The 20,000-nt window shown below is 39.5% G+C and overlaps 2 protein-coding genes across 4 annotated transcripts in view; both read left to right on the top strand.

Annotated features, from left to right (window-relative positions):
- Positions 1-9,323, top strand: part of LOC109094734 (interleukin-17 receptor E-like) — a 15,024-nt gene extending 5,701 nt beyond the window's left edge. For 2 of the 3 annotated variants that reach the window (XM_042729072.1, XM_042729070.1), the window contains 8 exons: positions 2,704-2,879; positions 3,162-3,209; positions 3,287-3,332; positions 3,419-3,573; positions 4,223-4,291; positions 5,185-5,230; positions 5,313-5,420; positions 7,730-9,323. In XM_042729072.1, the coding sequence (XP_042585006.1) occupies positions 2,704-2,879; positions 3,162-3,209; positions 3,287-3,332; positions 3,419-3,573; positions 4,223-4,291; positions 5,185-5,230; positions 5,313-5,420; positions 7,730-8,532 (1,451 nt within the window). In that variant the 3' untranslated portion in view covers positions 8,533-9,323. The remainder of the gene's footprint in view (positions 1-2,703; positions 2,880-3,161; positions 3,210-3,286; positions 3,333-3,418; positions 3,574-4,222; positions 4,292-5,184; positions 5,231-5,312; positions 5,421-7,729) is intronic. The other variant, XM_042729071.1, reaches the window with a different exon arrangement.
- A 7,326-nt stretch (positions 9,324-16,649) lies between these two features.
- wu:fl23c11 (interleukin-17 receptor C) overlaps positions 16,650-20,000 on the top strand; it is a 14,825-nt gene continuing 11,474 nt past the window's right edge. Inside the window, 5 exon segments of the mRNA XM_042729073.1 lie at positions 16,650-16,871; positions 17,747-17,924; positions 19,641-19,668; positions 19,756-19,884; positions 19,965-20,000. The exon segment at positions 19,965-20,000 is cut by the window's right edge and continues 128 nt beyond it. Of these exon segments, the coding sequence (XP_042585007.1) occupies positions 16,834-16,871; positions 17,747-17,924; positions 19,641-19,668; positions 19,756-19,884; positions 19,965-20,000 (409 nt within the window). The 5' untranslated portion in view covers positions 16,650-16,833.

The raw sequence follows: 20,000 nt of genomic DNA, 5'->3' as shown, positions 1-20,000 counted from the left end.
AACGTTCTAAAAAGACTTGTATAAAACATGTATACAAACCAAGCACACCGAAACAAACGACAAACAACATCACAAGTCAAAGGCTACAGTGAAGAGATACGTATTTAACTTTGATTTAAAAATATGTAATGTTGGTGCTAATATTGATCGGTAATGTGTTCCAGAGTTTAGGTGTGGCTATGGCAAAAGCTCGATCACCCCTAGATTTTAATTTTGACTTTGGAACAGTTAACAAGCTCTGATTGGCAGACCTAAGAGTTCTTACCGGATGATGTTCACGCAGCAAGTCAGAAAGGTAGGGGAGCGAGGCCATTTAAACATTTAAAAACAAGCAGAAGCACTTTAAAATCAATTCTAAAGCAGACTGGGAGCCAATGTAAAGACATTAACACAGGAGTGATATGTTTGTATTTGCGAACACCGTTTAAAAGACGTGCAGCCACGTTTTGGACCATTTGTAATTTGGATATTGAAGAATTGTTTATTCCCAGATACAGATACATTACAATCAATTCTAGAAGAAATAAAAGCATGAATTGCAGTTTCAAAGTGCTTGAAAGAAAGGAAGGTCTTCACTTTAGCCAGTGCTCTTAGTTGGTAAAAACTTGATTTGACAGCTAAATTTATTTTAAATTTAAGTGCACTGTCGAATAAGACACCCAAGTTTTTTTTCACATGATTTAACTGAAGAAGATAAAACACCAGAATTTAAATGAGAAATGTTTGTAACTTCAGAAGAGCCAACCACAATGGTCTCTGTTTTACTTTCATTTAGATTAAAAAAATTCAAGGACATCCAGGCTTTGACATCAGAAAGACTAGCACAGAGGGAGTCTGAGCCATTTCTGTGCTTCAGGGCAAATAAAATTGAGTATCTTCTGCATAGCAATGATAATACAAGACATGCTTTTCAAAAACAGAGGCTAAAGGGAACATATATAGAAAACAATAAAGGGGCCACAATGGAGCCTTGGGGGACCCCACAAGTCAGGGGGACGGCTCCTGAATAACATCGTCCTATATCGATTGAGAAGCTTCTAATTTAAGATATGACTGAAACCAACTTAATGCAGTTCCTCTGATGCCCACAACTTGCTCTAGCCAAGCTAGCAAGACCTCATGGTCAACTGTATCAAATGCTGCACTTAAATCTAATAGTACCAGTAAAACAGAGTCACCTGAGTCAGTGGCCATAAAAACATCATTTAAAACTTTAACAAGTGCTGTCTCTGTAGAGTGAAACTTTCTGAAACCTGATCGGAAAGCATCAAAAACCTTATTGTCATTCAAAACCTCTGCAGCTGGTGAAAAAACATTTTCTCCAAAGTTGTGGATAAAAAAAAGAAATGTTAGAGATGGGCCTAAAATGAGATCAAACGGTCGGATCCAGATTAGGACTATTTAAAAGAGGTTTAAAAATTGTGTGCTTTAAACAATCAGGTACAATTCCTGATTCCAGGCACTTATTAATAAAAACTAGAAAAACAGTGCCAGCCACATCAAAAACTTATTTAAAACGACGAGGAGATATGACATCACAAGGAGACCCAGAAGGCTTTAGTTGGTTGACAATCTCATGAAGAAAAGAAAAGGAAATAGAACTGAACTGGCTAAAGAAGGGATTTCTTAAAGAACAGCAGGGTCATAAGTAGAAGGCCTGATATTCTGCCTAATTTTCCTTATCTTCTCTACAAAAAAAAAAAAAAAAATGACAGAAGCTTTCACACATATCAACTGTTTCAGAAGATAATTACAGACCGGTGGATTCACAACAGCATTTATAGAATGGAAGAGCATTCTTGGTCTATTTGTTTTTTATCAGTGAGTTCAGATAAATAGACTTAGCCGATCTTATAGCTTTCTGATATTGAGATAAAGAAGACTTTAAGATTTCATACGAAAGCTGGAGCTTGTGTTTCTTCCATCTTCTTTCAGCTCTTCTGCAAGTCTGTCTAAGAGCACGTATAGCATCATTTAACCAGGGTACAGACCAAGATTTGGATTTTTTAAGATGCAGAGGAGCTACAGAATCCAAGATGTTAGTGCAGACATCATTAAAACAATGAATAAGCTCTTCGGCACTTTGATCAGATGGAAAGGAGAAAAGAGATTGAGAAAACTCCCTGAACATGGATGAGAAAGTCTCACTAGTGGTGGAAGATACTATATGAGGTATACAGGCAGGTTTACATGATTAAACAACAGGAGATGACAAAGGATAGGTTTATGATCTGAGAAACTGTAATCACCTAATTCAATGTCCAGCACTGCAAAACCACGGGACAGCACAGGGTCAAGTGTATGATCATGTGAATGAGTGGGACCTTTCAGCAGGTGAACTAGATCAAATGAGTCTGTAAGACTAATGAAGTCCTTGGCCAACAGATTAGAGGGACACTGAAATCTCCAAGGATTAAAAACCTATCAAAATGAGGAATAATACCACTCAGAAAATTCAGCAAGAAAGTCTTTGTGAGGTTTTGGGGGTCGATATATCAGTGCAGTCACCAAGGGGTTAACAAAGCCCAGAGTCAGGAGTTGAAGTTGAAAACTGTTATACACTGAATTCAATGATGAACTGCCTTTAACTGTCATTTTGCATTATTGACACACTGTTTTCCTAATTAATGTTGTTCAGTTGCTTTGACGCAATCTTTTTTGTTTAAAGCGCTATATAAATAAAGGTGACTTGACTCTCTGCAGATGGAGGTGATATCTTGTCCTCGAGTTCAGTTAAAGTTCGTGGCTCTGTTCTGGAGTGGAAGCCTCTCTGCCCCGCTGACCAATCAGATCCCTCCGTCTCTCTGTGCTGGCGAATCCACACGCAGAACTCTTACTGTGTCCCCGCCCCCAACGCCACCCTCCGCGGGACCAGACGGGTACGTGACGATCCCACCAGCATCATAATGAGCATCAGATGAACAGAGGTGGCAGCATGTTACGCAGATGTCACATGACCTCATTATGTTATATGTTTTGTGTAAAAATAGTTTTTAACAGTCCGAACAAATGCACCAAGAATGATAGTTTAAGACTTCTCAACTTGGATGCAGTGCATATACTGTACATTTTGTCACTGAAGTATTTAATGCATACTCTGACCAGGATGACAGTATGTTATGTGCAGCTTAAGCGCTCAGAGCATTTTGTTTTTTCAACAGCAGTATAACGTGTCTGCTGTGGATAAACACCCTCAGATGTGTGTGAAGGTAACATGCTCAAGCACACATTAATGCATGATTCAGACGTTTGTGTTTCTCATGTGTGTGTGATGTTTTGGTTGCAGTTTTCTCTAAATGGCAGTGGTCAGGTGTTCTGTCCGTTTGAGTCAGGTGAGGAGTGATGGAGCGAGTGTGGTGTGGTGTGCTGGCGTCTGTCTCACTCTCTCTCTCTCTCTCTCTCTCTCTCTGTCTGTCAGAGGGCCGCTCTGAGTGGAGCGTGGCGGTCGTTCCTGGATCTCTGCACCTGCTCCTGCTCCTGAGGTCCAGCGTCGCCGCTTCGTTTGCTGCTCAGCTGTGCATCAGAGACGGAGAGACGTGTGTGTCTCAAGGAAACATCATCTCTCGCCGGGTGGTTAGTAGATTTCCTTCTGTTTAAAGAGTTTCATTCCAGATTCAGCAGTACATGAGAGAGAATCTCATGTGAAAACTCACTTTGCCACATTCGTGCTTTGCTGTGTAATGTGCTTATATTATGTTCACATCTATAAAGTTTAAATGACATTATTCAGTATTTTAAAAGATATTGGAGCCTCAATATTTTGAACATGAAGGTAGAACAAGTGTTTCCAAAATAATAGTAATTTTAATAGTTATTCCCAACATAATCATTTTAAAATCTGTGCATCGCTGAGGAGCGTTGCAAATCATCACTTATGAAGGTTTCACAACAGGGTTCAAGGCACTGATGATGATAATAAAATGTACTATTTTAAAAATAGTAGATATTATGCTAGTAAGTTAGATTTTACAAGGTCAGCCGGTGAATGATGTGCTTGTTTTAATCGCTCTGCAGTTCTTTCTAATTTTTATTGATCAATGGAAGCATTCTGCAGTCAAATGTTTTCGTATAATAATCACTAAACCAGCTCTTCTTATACGGCTGCTCTTGTTTTTCTTCTCATGATAGTTTAAACTCAAAGTTGGTAAGCAGCTGTGTGAGAATGTGCAGTAGGAGTGTTGTTATGATAAGATATGAGTCCTGTTATCACTGGTCTCCTCAGGACGGGGGCGCTGCTGAGGCTGAGCTGAGCGTGCCCTTCACCTTCCTCTCCTCAGCACTGTGTGTGCAGGTAATGCCTTTCATTTACTGTCTGTCCCCTCATCATTTCTTACTACTGTTTACAAATGCTCATACTGTTTCTGCACACAGTGCTGTGTCCCACAGTGCATGAATGAAGCAGAAGTGATCTCAGACACTACATTTAACAGCTCTTCCTTATCTCAGTGGAGCTGAGCTCTTGGTTTTTGCACAAAAAATAATACAAGTTTATACAAAATAACTATTTATTTCTGAGTTGATGACTTGAGACCACTATTGACTACAATGTAGCGCACCACTGTCTCACAAACCATGGTTTGTAAATGGTAGGCAGTACACACTACTGCTCAAAATTATGGAGGCAGTATTATTTATTTATACATTTATAATGTTACAAAACACTTCTATTTCAAATAAATGCTGTTCTTCTGAACTTTCTATTCATCTGTGAATCCTGAAACATAAAATGCACAGTTTCCACAAAAATATTGTGCAGCACAACTGTTTTCAACATTGATAATAATCAGAAATGTTTCTTGAGCAGCAAATCATCATATTAGAATGATTTCTGAAGATCATGTGACACTGAAGACTGGAGTAATGATGCTGAAAATACAGCTGCACATCACAGAAATACATTACACTTTAACAGAGATTCACACAGAAAACAGCTGTTTTAAAATATATTAACTATATATATATATATATCATATATATATATATATATATATATATATATATATATATATATATATATATATATATATATATATATATATATATATATAGTAATTTGTGATTAAATAATAAAAAACATTGAATATTTTTACAGAGCCCAAAACTGTGAGCAGTGGTGTATATTGTGCAGTATGCAGCAGTCTAGTGTCTCCTGTGTCTGTCTGATCTGCTGCTGTCTGTCTGTAGGTGTGGCGCTTGGATCTCCGTGGAAGACGAATCCTTTGCCCTGACTGTAAGTAGAAACATCTATAATCATTAGAGCACACAGCTGACAGATGGACGTGAATCGTGGCACTCATCCTGGTGCTTCACAGTCACACACAGGCGCTGGGGTCTCATCATCAGCACCGCAGTGACTCTTCTGGCCGCGGTGACCGTACTGGTCTGCATCACATGCTACCTGTTCAAAGAAAGCGCATCAGGTCAGTCCGTAGACGTCTCTTTATGATTTTTGGTCAGAAACGAGTACTAAAGAAGTCTATATGCGCACTCGTGTACAAACGCTTGGTAAGTGCATTGAAAACACACTGCTGTATGTAGTTGTGCTGCATACACACACTACAGCATTGTGATTGTGGGTCACCTCGGTTTAGTGAGTTACATTGTAATATCTGTGCTGTTAAACCAGATGTGTTTATTCAGTTAGTTAGCTATGAACCTATCAACGGTTTAGCTAACTGTTAGAGAGATTCTCTTCAAATTGTTGCTCTAACATGCCGTAGTAGACCTGAAAGAGGAAAAAGAGAAACAGCCCAGAGAAGAACATATTTCAGTGTACTGAAAGTGTGGGGAATCATAGCACACCAAACAATTCTGGGTCAAATGTGCAGTTTGTCCTGTAAACTACATATAAAAAAAGAAAAATGTCACCAGCTGCTAAATTCAGATCTGCGTTCGCTGGCTGGCACTGAGCCAGAGACACGTGTTTTTAAAGCACTGTGCATTATAACCAATCACACACGATGCTGTTGACCTTATGAATGCAAGGACCAATCAGAGGCGTTCAGAAGAGTCACCGCTGGAACACGCTGTTTCTCACCTCGCGCACACACTGACTGAATTCTCTCATCTGAAACAACAACATGAAGATATTGATTTCACAGTGTAAACAGGTCTAGAGGTTATTATGGGAGTTTCTGAGAGTGCTTGAACTCGCTGGACCGAAGTGAAAATGTTCTTTGTTCTCTTTTTGTACAATGAAAGTGTTATAGGCTAATTAGTAACTTACAATGTTTTATTACATTCACATTAAATATAAAGTCAGTCGTATTAAAAATAATTTGTGGTATGATACCCATGGCTAGTACTTAAATAAAAATATGGATTTTTATGCAAAGTTAATAGATTACACTATTAGGCTACTTTGCCCATCTTCCATTATAGATCATCTAACATAATCTATAAAGGTGCAAAATGCATTAACTTACACATATTTGAGAATCGAGATATTTAATGAAATATTTTGGGAATACTTTGAATAAAAATAAAAAATTAATAAAACCCTGCTGAAAAAAAACAATAGACACCATCACAACTTAGTGATGGTTTTACTGGTTATTATGAGACTTGTATTGGTTTTACTGGACACTGTAATGGTCCCTGTGGGTCTCTACTGGTAATTGGTCCCCTTCTTAGGGGAAGTCGTGGCCTAATGGTTAGAGAGTTTGACTCCTAACCCCAAGGTTGTGTGTTTGAGTCTTGGGCCGGCAATACCACGACTGAGGTGTCCTTAAGCAAGGCACCGAACCCCCAACTGCTCCCCGGACGCCGCAGCATAAATGATACCCACTGCTCCGGGTGTGTGTTCACGGTGTGTGTTCATGGTGTGTGTGTTCACTGCTGTGTGTGTGTGTGTGTGTGTGTTCACTGCTGTGTGTGTGCACTTTGGATGGGTTAAATGCAGAGCAGAATTCTGAGTATGGGTCACCATACTTGGCTGTATGTCACGTCACTTTTCACTTTTCTATTGGTGGCTTGATAAATCAATAAATTCTAATGGAATATGTCCCAAAACATACTACAGAAAACAATTTTTTAATGGTTTTAATGGTTAAAACTTGATGGATTGTAATGTTTGTAATGGTATTTGTAGTGGAAACAAATTAAAGAGTGCATGATGCCCCTGACACTAAAATACAAAATTATTTGTCAAATAAATGAAACATGATGAAACACTCATTTTCATTGAAATTGTTATAGATTACTTCTAGAGATTGCAGTGATGCATGACATGGTGAAAAATGACTGAATGAATAATACTGAAAGTAGATTAAGATGAATTTTAAAATTGTGCCCCCTGTCTGGACCCCCAGGTACTGTGGTCTGGAACCACCCCTGAGTGTAACTGAAACATGTTACATTTAAAAAGAAATAAATAAAAACTATTAAAATGAACTTGCACCAAAGGCCAATTAGTTCAAAATGTTTATATGACCTTGGTTAATTTCTGTGAGAGAGGATAATTGTGACCCTGGAGCACAAAACCAGTCAGTTTTTTGAAATTGAGATTTTTACATCATCTGAAAGCTGAATAAATAATCTCTCCATTGATGTATGGTTTGTTAGGAGGACAATATTTGTCTGAGATACAACTATTTGAAAATCTGGAATCTGAGGGAGCAAAAAAATCTAAATATTGAGAAAATCATCTTTAAAGTTGTTCAAATGAAGTTCTTAGCAATGCATATTACTAATCAAAAATTAAGGGTAACATATGTCTTTGTTTCTGCAGTGTGGAGGAGCGCTGAGAGACGTCCCGTGCTGCTCGTGTGCTCGTCTGACGATGCGGCCCACATCGCTGCCGTCTGCAGTCTAGCCTCCGGCCTGCAGGGGGAGCTCTTGATGGACGTGCGGCTGGCGCAGTGGGCGTCCTCTCTGGCTCAGCTGGGGCCCGTGCCGTGGCTGTACGGACAGTGTCAGGCCGTGCAGAAGGCCGGAGGTCTCGTCCTGATCGCCTGGAGCCCTGACGCCCATCAGGCTTTTCTGAGACGGGCGAAGAGCGATTGGGTCGCTGGATCACAGTTCTCCGAGACAGGGCTGTACAGTGCTGCTGAGGAGGAAGAGCAGAGGTGCTGTGATGGAGAATGGATGGAGAAGCCGGTGGAGTCGTCCTTTATCACGGCTCCTGTGCTCGACGCCGCCCTCTGCTGTCTGTGGACGGGATTACACAGTGATGGCCACGCCAGGGGGTTTGGACTGGTGTGCTTCCAGGGCCTTAACAACAACAGCAGCAGCACTTACATCCCCAAACAGCTCCGCTGTGTCCCGAAGTACTGTCTCCCCAAGGACCTGTCCTCTTTACTACGCCACCTGGGAGAGCCCACAGGGGCCCAAGGGAGTGGGCGATGTTGGCCCCGTCTTCTGTCCAAGGCGCTGGCGTTCTTCATGTGGCGTCAGCTAGCGCGCAGACTAAAGGCGGGACTTCCTGTGCCGAGCAAAACAAAGCGAAAGACATTGATGCAAAAAAAGCAGCAAAGTAAAGTTGTATCAGCGTGTTTGTGTTCAAAGAAACATTCTGCACCAGAGCTACTATGAGCCTGCTGCTGAGATGAAGCGGTTTCTCTCTGACTGAACTCCTGCTGTCCTCTGATTGGCTGCATGTGAAGGGCCGGGGCAGATCTGTCCAGCAGGGGGCAGAAACATCAAACTCGTCTTCAGGTCTTCCTGTGAAGTCCCTGGTAAACCACTGGCGCTGTACCTGACAAAATACTATAGTGATTTACAGTGTTTTTGAACCATACTATAGTAAAGTACTTGCATTAATTTGTTGTGGTAATTCTATAGTTTCTGTGGTAAAATAACAACTATAGTAATATAAACAAATGAAGTCTTCTTTATCTACAGGGTATATTACAATACATTAGTTTACTGTTGTAAAAACTAAAGTGTACTACAGTATTTATAACAGTTTATCAGTTCACTGTAGTTAATAGTACAGTATGCTGTAGCATTCATTAACTAGGTGTTGTAAATACGAGAATATATACAGTATACTATAGTTTGGTTCAGAAACACTATAATATTTACTATAAATGGCTGTAGTATTTTCTCATGTGCGCTGTATGTCCCTGGTGTTCATGCCGTTATCTCGAGCCCCACTGTTTCTGTTCAAGTGATTTCAAACGGATTTAATCCGTCCTTCTTCTAGCTTGCACTATTCTAGACAACGCTTGAAACTTCATATTGCTGGCACTTTTTGTGTTATTGCCTGCTTAATATGAATCACTTGTTGTATTATTTTACAGACACCTTTATCCAAAGTAACTTACAAATGAGGTAAATGTACAGTGCCTGAAAACACGATCTGACTTCATCTTAAATAAAATTATTTTTGTTTTCTCATTCTTTATTCTTCTCTGTTTAGCTTGTACTAATCTGAACAATGCCTAAACTTTGTATCGTAAGCACTTCCTGTGTCCTCTTAATGATGAATTGCTTGTTGTTTTCCTCAATTGTAATTCGCTTTGGATAAAAGTGTCTGCTAAATGAATAAATGTACAGAATGAAATGTCAACAAAGACCTGGAAAGTCTTGACATTTATGGTGCTGTTCGTACAGTATGTGCTTATTTTGTAAATATGATCATTCTGGCAGCTGAAGGCAGCAGTAAATATACAGTAAGCACTCCCTCCAGCGACGTACATTGCTGGCTGAAGATAAGAAATTCTCCAGCAGATAACATCTGTTTACACTTGTAAACATGTTATATATTAGTATAAAGACCTACCGCTGAACAGCTGTGAACCAGAATCAGCAGTTCTGTGCTTTAAATAAATGTAGCATTAAACATTAAAACTCCAGTTTGGCTGATTATTACAGCCCAGTTTAATAAGCTCAGACAAACGATGTTTTCTTTCTGTCTTTGTATGACAGCTGGATCAACCTGACGTGTTTTTGTGTGGTCGCCGTGATCTTATCTTCCTTTTTGGGGCAGAATCAGGAACCATCTTGGAGCAATTTGACCAACAGTAAAATGCATGCAAATTTGTCTGTGCAGCAGCAAGAGCACGTTTACGTATTTCATTAAATGCGCCAGAAATATAATAGAAAGTAACGGGGGTACATACATACAGGGAAACATCTATATATTCTTGTGGCTGTCAGAAAGCTATTTTCCCCCTGGAGCTATGCTGCAATCAAAACTGTTTTGCTGCCAAACAAGTTTTCTCAACGGCCTGACGTGCTTTTCAGATCACGCATCACGTGTCAGGCTCCCGTCTGTCGCAATAACTGAAAGCTGGAGGTTATGCAAAATATACCAAAACCCTCATTTTATCAAGCGCATTCATCCATTTGCACACACAACAACATCCCAGTGACAGAAAGCATGTTAGGTTTCAGTAGGATTCATGGCTTGTAGAAGAACTGCTGAAGCCAACATTAAAAAACAAACAAGTGACAGAAGAAGTAGTCAACTCTTTTGGCTTTTCAACACGGTTTGCTCTCCACGATTATTTGGTGACATCCTTTCCTCAGACTGCAACAGAAAACCCTTTTTATATACAAACACGATTCCAAAAAAGTTGGGACACTGTACAAATTGTGAGTAAAAAATGAATGGAATAATTTACAAATCTCATAAACTTATATTTTATTCACAATAGAATATAGATAACATATCAAATGTTGAAAGTGAGACATTCTGAAATGTCATGCCAAATATTGGCTCAATTTGGATTTCATGAGAGCTACACATTCCAAAAAAAAGTTGGGACAGGTAGCAATAAGAGGCCGGAAAAGTTAAATGTACATATAAGGAACAGCTGGAGGACCAATTTGCAACTTATTAGATCAGTTAGCAACTTGATTGGGTATAAAAAGAGCCTCTCAGAGTGGCAGTGTCTCTCAGAAGTCAAGATGGGCAGAGGATCACCAATTCCCCCAATGCTGCGGCCAAAAAAAGTGGAGCAATATCAGAAAGGAGTTTCTCAGAGAAAAATTGCAAAGAGTTTGAAGTTATCATCATCTACAGTGCATAATATCATCCAAAGATTCAGAGAATCTGGAACAATCTCTGTGCGCAAGGGTCAAGGCCAGAAAACCATACTGGATGCCTGTGATCTTCGGGCCCTTAGACGGCACTGCATCACATACAGGAATGCTACTGTAATGGAAATCACAACATGGGCTCAGGAATACTTCCAGAAAACATTGTCGGTGAACACAATCCACCGTGCCATTCACCGTTGCCGGCTAAAAAAACTCTATAGGGCAAAAAAAGAAGCGAAATATCTAAACATGATCCAGAAGCTCAGGTGTTTCCTCTGGGCCAAGGCTCATTTAAAATGGACTGTGGCAAAGTGGAAAACTGTTCTGTGGTCAGACGAATCAAAATTTGTTCTTTTTGGAAAACTGGGACGCCATGTCATCCGGACTAAAGAGGACAAGGACAACCCAAGTTGTTATCAGCGCTCAGTTCAGAAGCCTGCATCTCTGATGGTATGGGGTTGCATGAGTGCGTGTGGCATGGGCAGCTTACACATCTGGAAAGGCACAATCATCAATGCTGAAAGGTATATCCAAGTTCTAGAACAACATATGCTCCCATCCAGACGTCGTCTCTTTCAGGGAAGACCTTGCATTCTCCAACATGACAATGCCAGACCACATACTGCATCAATTACAACATCATGGCTGCGTAGAAGAAGGATCCAGGTACTGAAATGGCCAGCCTGCAGTCCAGATCTTTCACCATAGAAAACATTTGGAGCATCATAAAGAGGAAGATGCGACAAAGAAGACCTAAGACAGTTGAGCAACTAGAAGCCTGTATTAGACAAGAATGGGACAACATTCCTGTTCCTAAACTTGAGCAACTTGTCTCCTCAGTCCCCAGACGTTTGCAGACTGTTATAAAAAAGAAGAGGGGATGCCACACAGTGGTAAACATGGCCTTGTCCCAACTTTTTTGAGATGTGTTGATGCCATGAAATTTAAAATCAACTTATTTTTGCAAAAGTGCCAACTCACTATACTTGTGTTTCTCAAAAAGCACATGCAAGCCAACATGAAATATTTGCAATACATTGTACTTCATGTCAATGAAATTGGATATATAAAGAGGAAAAATGTAGGGATTTGTCTGGTGAAAACTGGAAGAGTAGAGGAATTGGGACTTCAGCTGACAAAGAAAAGTCATTTGAGCAAGTTACTACATTTTGACAAAAGATTACAACGAATACAACTTTTTTCTCTCCTTTGGTCTAAGATGCACTGATGAATCTCTCACAATAAGAGGGGAAATTGAGCTAAACTAAGGGGTTTGATATCAGACCTACTGTATCTCAAGGTAAACATGAAATGCCATTTCCAACCCACTGCACTTCTATAGCATGACTTCTGTCAGTTAGACAGGGTATTCAACTGGAAGAAAGGTGGAGCATGAAAAGGGTTATGTGGCACCAGCTCTTTTCAGAGGTTATTTGATCAAATAAAACATAAAAATGTATTTTTAAATTTCAAAAGAGATGATATGCCCTGATTTAAAGCTTTGAATAGGTCAGTTTTACTTCACATTGAAATTATGCACAAATGCATGGATATGGTTTGACAACTACAGCGGGATAGCGACTATATTTTTATTTGATAACCACTCAACCATTTAAAGCTACTGTACCGTGTGACTTCAGAAGACTGAACTGGGTGAACTATCAACAGAATAAAGAAAGAATTAGCATGAGCAAATAACACATTTTGGCCCGAGCAGATCTTTACAGATCTACAAATGAAGGGTAGATGCAGCATTTGAAAATCTAAATTTTTAATTTTAAAGTGTATTAATGTTTATATGAAGTTATTATCCAGAGATAATCGGTTTCTATGATCCTGAAATATCACAAAAATTGTGTTGGCGATGTGCTCAGTGTTCAACTGGTGTATAAATGAATGCTCATTCAGGCAGAAATGACACCATAATTTGATGCTTTGCACAGTGCAAACACTTCATTCTCTAGTTCATTTTCAGAACATTGGTGCTCAAAGATGCATCAGCTTCTAAGATGTAACATGAGTGCTTCAGGATTTGTGAATTTGCATAAGACCCGTATAGTAACTATGCTGTGCGTGACTACCAAACATCAGCATGCAAAATAGCACACGATAAACAACCTGGGCTGCATTTCCCAAAAGCATCATAAGCTTAAGTACATCCTAGACCCATTGAAACCAATGGAGCTACGATCAACTTAAGCTTACGATGCTTTAGGGGAACACAGCCCTGATCTTCCTCCACATACAGATGCTCAGAACAGCATGAGAGCTTGAGGACAGTCACTTCTCTTCACACATGTACTGATAATGCCATTTTGAGTACAGCAGGACTGTTGTTTTGTTTTGAGTAGTTTTGCTCATATCAAAGGTCACTGGCAAACTGAGCAAGATTACAACCGACAAGCAACCGTGTTATAGCAAATACCCAAATTATGCTTTAAATATAGTCTGTAAGACAAAAATATCCTGTACGTAGTAAGGAGAGTAAATTATTCAGAATACTGACGTTTTAAGCAGTAGTCTAATAACAGCACTTTGTTTCCCTTTGAATAAGGTTCACTCACATTGACATTAATTCACACTCACATTAATTCAAGTTTATTTGTATAGTGCTTTTCATGATACAAATCATTGCAAAACAACTTTGCAGAAAATTAAAGTTTCTACATTATATTTAGTAGTAGCTTATCAGTGGTGCAGTTGATGTCCATGTGGCAGTAAAAATATAATCAAACAGATGGTGAATACTATTAACTGCAGTGATTATATGTCCTGAGATTGCGTAGAGAGAAAGGAGAGTTCCACTTTAACACTTATCAAGGAGCTGCGGGATTATCCTGAGTGATTCAAAGTTTACTGCAGGATGTCTTTGCTAGTGATACTGGAGCCACATATTAAAAACCTTCAAGTCTTTATATTCCATCTTTTTGTATTCCACACTTTGTTTGTTATTCAGTGATTTGTGCTGCGAGACAAAGTAGATCAACTTGTCACACGCCATTCTGGATTTTGGCGTTCAATTGTACGGTGGCTCTGAATTTTCAAAACACCTCTCAAATGGTTTCCTATGGATGCAAAAACACATTAAATTTTACCTGATCTGATTATTTTTTAAAGTTTTGAAAGCAGTGTCTGAATGTGATTGACACAATGTGAGGTTGTATTTATTTTACAAGAATTCCAGACTCAGTGTGCAAGGACCTTTAGAGCAGCTGATGCCGGCAGCCCCTTGGCCGATTCCCTGGAGGAAGGACCTTCTCTTCCAGACAGAGGCAGTAATGTGGTACCACCAACCTGAGTTGTGGAGCCTACATCTATGGCTCCTCAATGGAAGCCTCTGCAGGTTCCTGTGAGGGTCATCAACAATATTTCAGAGGCCAGAGTCCTGACTACTAGACGCCTCTATGCCCTCAAGAGGTCCATGTCTCTGACTGGTGTGCAGTCCGGGATGAAGACCTTTTGTCTTGTGACGTTTCATCTATCTTGTCCTTCCTTCAGGAGCTGCTGGATAAGAGGTGCACCACTTCCACTCTCAAAGTATATGAGGTGACCATCGTGGCGAACCGTGCTCTTGTGGATGGTCACTCAGCAGGACAGAATGACTTAGCTGTGCAGTTCTCAAGGGGAGACTGAATCTGCCTCACCTTCATAATGTTACTACCTGGGATCTATCCACGGTCCTCAGAGGCCTCCAAAGCCCTCCACTATAGTTGGCCAAATTGCAGGCCCTTTTGCTTAAAGGGGTCATTGGATGCTACATGCACTTTTACAAGTTGTTTGAACTTAAATGTGTGTTGGCAGTGTGTGTACACAACCACCCAGTGTTTTTTTTTTTTTTTTTGATCTCATTAACTGATTTCCCCTTTCTCAAATCGAGCCGATCTCAGATAGCTGTCTGTGTGACACTATTGTTGATTGACAGTAGTGTTTCAGCACAGAGTGGACTGGCGTCTCACCTTAGCTCCGCCCTGAGTGACTGTCATCAGTCCACCACTGCTTCACCGCCGGAGCAGATGTAGACAAGAATGACTCCTGAGTGATTGAGGTGTTCTGTTGTTGATGTAATAATGAACACAGCAGTCATCATTTACTCCCGACATCTGATCCGCTGGAGACGCAGTGGATTACATTAGTTTCTGAAGGGAATGCACCCCTGATCTACCTAAATAACTAAACATATATCTTCACGCGAATCATTCATGATCCAGCTTCACCTACAGAAGAAGGGAGTGTAAGGTTTTTTTTTTTTATGAATCTTTGTAAATCACCTTTCTTAATAATGTGCTAGTTAGCAAGTTTCATGATGAATGCGGCTAAAGTAGAAGAGAGGGGCGGGGTCAGCAGAGCTCATTAACATTTAAAGCAACATGCAATAAAATGGCTTGCTGTAGACAGAGCTGTTTTTGACAGGGTTAAAAGGGTGTTTTTTTACACTACCATTGTGAAATTTTAACCAAACTATGTTACAGACTTTTCATTAAGACCCCAAAGAATCATATCAACTTGTGGAAAATGAGCATTCAATGACGCCTTTAAAACTGCTGAAACAACCTGTGCCCCTGATGGTGGTCAGGCCTATTAGGGCCATTTTTTGTCCGAACACTCCACTTAGGGTGACCAAACGTGCCATTTTTCCAGGACACGTCCTGGCCAGGATTTCTATATTGCCTAAAATATCCACGGTTTGGCTTTGTTTGCACTGCGCAGACCAATTGTTGTATGACAAAGTACCGTGAAAGCACCGTCAAAGCACCTTTGATGTCATACAGCGATCGGTCTGCTCAGTGCTGCTTCAAGTCCAACTCTAATATGTACACGTATTTGCATTGCTTTGACCGTTCTCTGTAGATCCCACCTTCTCACGCACCACGATTGGTGAATTACGTACAATGTCTGCATGTTATTGGTCAAACGATCATTACCTTCATTAAGTAAGAAAACAGGAAACCAAAACCTGGATATTTTAGGCAATATAGAAATCCTGGCCAGGACATGTCCTGGGAAAATGGCATGTTTGGTCACCCTAACTCCACTATCATTGCCTGGGTCTCACTGGTTCCAGGTTAGTTCTGCCCTTATATTAACCTTTGGGGCCCTCACCTTGAGTGGGGCTCGTAGGATGGCTTTTTGTTCTGCACTTGTAGCACGGAGCTGTTGGATATTGTTCCCCATACAGTAAGTGTTAAGTTAATGCAATGTGAGTGAACTGTATTGATAGGGAACGTTCCGGTTCCTAATGTAACCTCAGGGAATAAGCATTGTGTATTTGTAGAAGTTGATGCTGCTGCTTACCAGTCAAAATATTCTGATGAAATGGGATTTAGTGCCAGCTTTTATAGGCAGAGGGCCCATCATCATTGGAGGGCTGAAATGCAGTTTGTTTATGAAGCTACACAAGCATTATCAAAAGTTAAGTTAACGCAATGCTCATTCCCGTTATCTAAGGGAACCAAGGTGAAGTTAGCAACCGGAGCATTTTTTATGCATTTATGGTAAACTCAAGAAACTGGTCAGTACATGACAGGCAACAATGATGCAAGAATTTAACTGTAATGTTTTAAGTATCTGCCTGGATTTGATAAATAAAAAAAGAATATTCTTTTTTTTTTTTTTACTGTACAGCATCAATGAGATATAATCTCATCATCTGTCACACTTTACATTAGAGCGTTAAGTGTATTGAATCAATATTTTAGTTATATTTGAGGTAGCTGTTTTGAAGTAAATATTGAGTGGGTGTTTATGAAAAGTGTGAAGTGTTTGCGCTGATGTGCTGCTGTTGGGTGGAGTAGGAGGATATTTGTTATTCCAAACAGTTCCCTGTAAAACAGCTGTAGAGTTCCGCTCATGCACACCTCGAACCACTCGCCCCTGAGGAACACATGGTAAGTCATTTCACTTTTCTAACCCTCAGAACAAAAGACAGAAGGTGAACATCAGCATTCAGTTCCTGGTTTACAAATGAATACATTCAGTGTATTACCTGTTTTCAGGCTGCCTCTTCAGCTGCGTTATCATGTGTTAAATGGGTTTTATAACCTGCCATGAAACATTTTACATAAACACACACAAACACAGAATATAGCAGCTTTCATTTACATCTTCATTTATGTGAATCATTCTTTCAAATAACAATTATTTTACTGTAAAACATTATATGATCAATTAAGTCATGTGTTTTTACATTAACTTTTTTTTATTTTTTTATTTTTTTATAAAATTAAATTAGGCAATACTCACCTTCTTTAAAAGTTATACAAGATTGAACCTTTTTTTTAAAGCCAGTTTAAAATAATGTAAGGTAAAGAGACTTAAACAGTTTTAAAAGTTGATTGTACCTAAACATTTAAGGAAGCACGTTTTTTATTTTATTTTTTATTTATTTTTACAGCCCTTTTAACCATGGTTTTATCCTAGTAAAAGTGTAGTAACCATGGCTTTCTGGCATACTGACTACCCTTTGTATAATAGTTTTTACTACAGATGCCAGGGTTAAACTATGGTTGGTGTAGCAAAACCATGATTCATCTGTGCGTACCATAGTTTAATTATAGTAGGCTAACCAGGGATTTGTTTTGTTTTTGTAGTAGTAGTAGTAGTAAAACCATGGTCAGTTTTCGTAAGGGAATTTTTGAAATATTGATGCTACATATTAATATTGAATTTGGCAGAAGCCATAGATGAAACATTTTTTTAGATACCCCCCCCCCCCCCTCCTTTCTCACTCTCACTCTCTCTCTCTCTCTCTGTGCTCTTTCAGTCTCTTGAGAACTGAGTGGTGGGATTCAGTGGAGAGCATCCAGTGTGTGTTTGTTTGTGTGTGTGAGAGTGTCATGAGTGTGTGGCTCCTGCTGCTGGTCTCTGTGCCGCTGTGTATCTTCACACAGGCGCTGGAGAGGATCGAGCTCCGCGCGGATCATGCACTCACCTGTGGACAGGTAGGCTACAGTACGGTCCACTACTAGTTTCTAGATAGACAACTACTTTCTAGATAGACAGTTCACTTTTTAAAGTTAGTTATCAACAAGCATATCAAGACTAAAGTAGCTACAATTAGCTGAAAAAATAAAACTGTTATAAACCTGTTCCCGTCCTGCTTTCTAACTGTTGTTAGCTATTGTTGATTCGCTGAGGTTCCAGCTCAGACATGTTTCTACATGGATACAGTTACTGGGAAGCTGCCTGTTTGCTGAAGGGCAGTGTGTGTGTGTGTGTGTGTGTGTACCTAAGTAACCATATTTTAGGGACAAATTTGTACCCAAAAGTGAGCTAAATCTGACAAAATCTCCAAAAACTGACCTTTGGGGACGTCCTCATTTGTAAAACTGGTAAAATAAAATAATAAAGTAAAGTTTTTTTTTTTAAATGGTAAACATGCAGAAAGTTTCCTGTAAGGGGTAGGTTTAGGTGTAGGGTTGGTGTAGGGGGATAGAATATCTGGTCTGTACAGTATAAAAACAATTACGCCTATGGAATGTCCCCATTTAGATAGCTAAGTAAACGTGTGTGTGTGTGTGTGTGTGTGTGTGTGTGTGTGTGTGGTTCAGTAAATTCCCTACATTACAGGGACAAAATATCTCCACAAAGATGGCAATATCCAAAATCCTTGACTTTGTGGGGACATATCTTGGTCCTCATGAGGAGACAACCTTATAAATCATGCAGAATGAAGTGTTTTTAGAATCTAAAAATGTTTGTAGTTTTGTGTGAAAGGTAGATTTGTGTGTGTGAGTGTGTCATAGAGTGGGTGGATTTGTGTGAGTTTTAGGAAGTTAACCGTTTTGTTGTTTGCTGTGGAGAGTTGTGTGCATGTGTTTCGTTTCCTGCATATGCGCACACATGCACTTAGTAGAGACATGCTGTTATCTACAACAATCTATGCATATCAAAAAATACCACTACATTTGCATGCATATGCCACTACATTCTGTCTGTCTGTCTGTCTGTCTATCTATCTATCTATCTATCTATCTATCTATCTATCTATCTATCTATCTATCTATCTATCTATCTATCTATCTATCTATCTATCTATCTATCTATCTGTCTACCTGTCTGTCTGTCTATCTATCTATATCTGTCTAACTATCTTTCTGTCTGTCTGTCTGTCTGTCTATCTATCTATCTATCTATCTATCTATCTATCTATCTATCTATCTCTGTCTTTCTGTCTGTCTGTCTATCTATCTATCTATCTATATATCTCTGTCTGTCTGTCTGTCTGTCTATCTATCTATCTATCTATATATCTCTGTCTGTCTGTCTGTCTGTCTGTCTGTCTATCTATATCTGTCTGTCTGTCTATCTTTCTGTCTGTCTGTCTGTCTATCTATCTTTATCTGAAGATATCAAAAAATACCACTACATTTGCATGCATATACAACTGCAATACAGGTTTGTGTTATTGAAATGACAGTAATATAGACCTAAATATAATTATTTTATATTTTTTTGCTGAGTCTTGATAATCTTGAAATATAGGTGTTATTTTCTTTAAGCAAAATAAACACAACATTTTGATTTTGTCATGAAATATGACCTGTGCATGTTTTTGAATGAATATATGGCTTTCTGTGTATATGTGTGTGTGTGTCTGTGTTTTCTGTTAGTGTGTTAATATAACTGAATGTTTGTTCATTGTTTTGTCTCTTTAGGGTATCATTCAATGTGAAGTAAAATTAGGTAAGAAAACATAGACTAATGTGTGAAGATATTTCACATGACCAGCAAAACTTCACTGGCTTCATTTGTCTAATTGTCTTGTTGTAGGTGGCCCTACCTGTATTCAGGATGACGAGCATGTCTATGTAAGCAGTCTAGATGCCTACATTGTGCAGTGCCAGAAGCAGCAGACCTGGAGCTTGTGCCTGAAAGTCCTGGTGAACGTCACAGTCACAGGTACGTCACCGCAGTCAATCTGGGGCTGAGTTTCTCTGAACCACAGGATTGTTTCTTGAGGTGTGTTGATGCTGTGTCAGGTGCAGATCAACCTGTGACAGGTGATGGCAGTGGTG

This window comes from Cyprinus carpio, chromosome B8, assembly GCF_018340385.1.
Source record: "Cyprinus carpio isolate SPL01 chromosome B8, ASM1834038v1, whole genome shotgun sequence".
Classification (NCBI taxonomy): Eukaryota; Metazoa; Chordata; class Actinopteri; order Cypriniformes; family Cyprinidae; genus Cyprinus; species Cyprinus carpio.
Note: the sequence above shows the minus strand (reverse complement) of the source record. Positions and strands in the feature narration are given on the sequence as shown.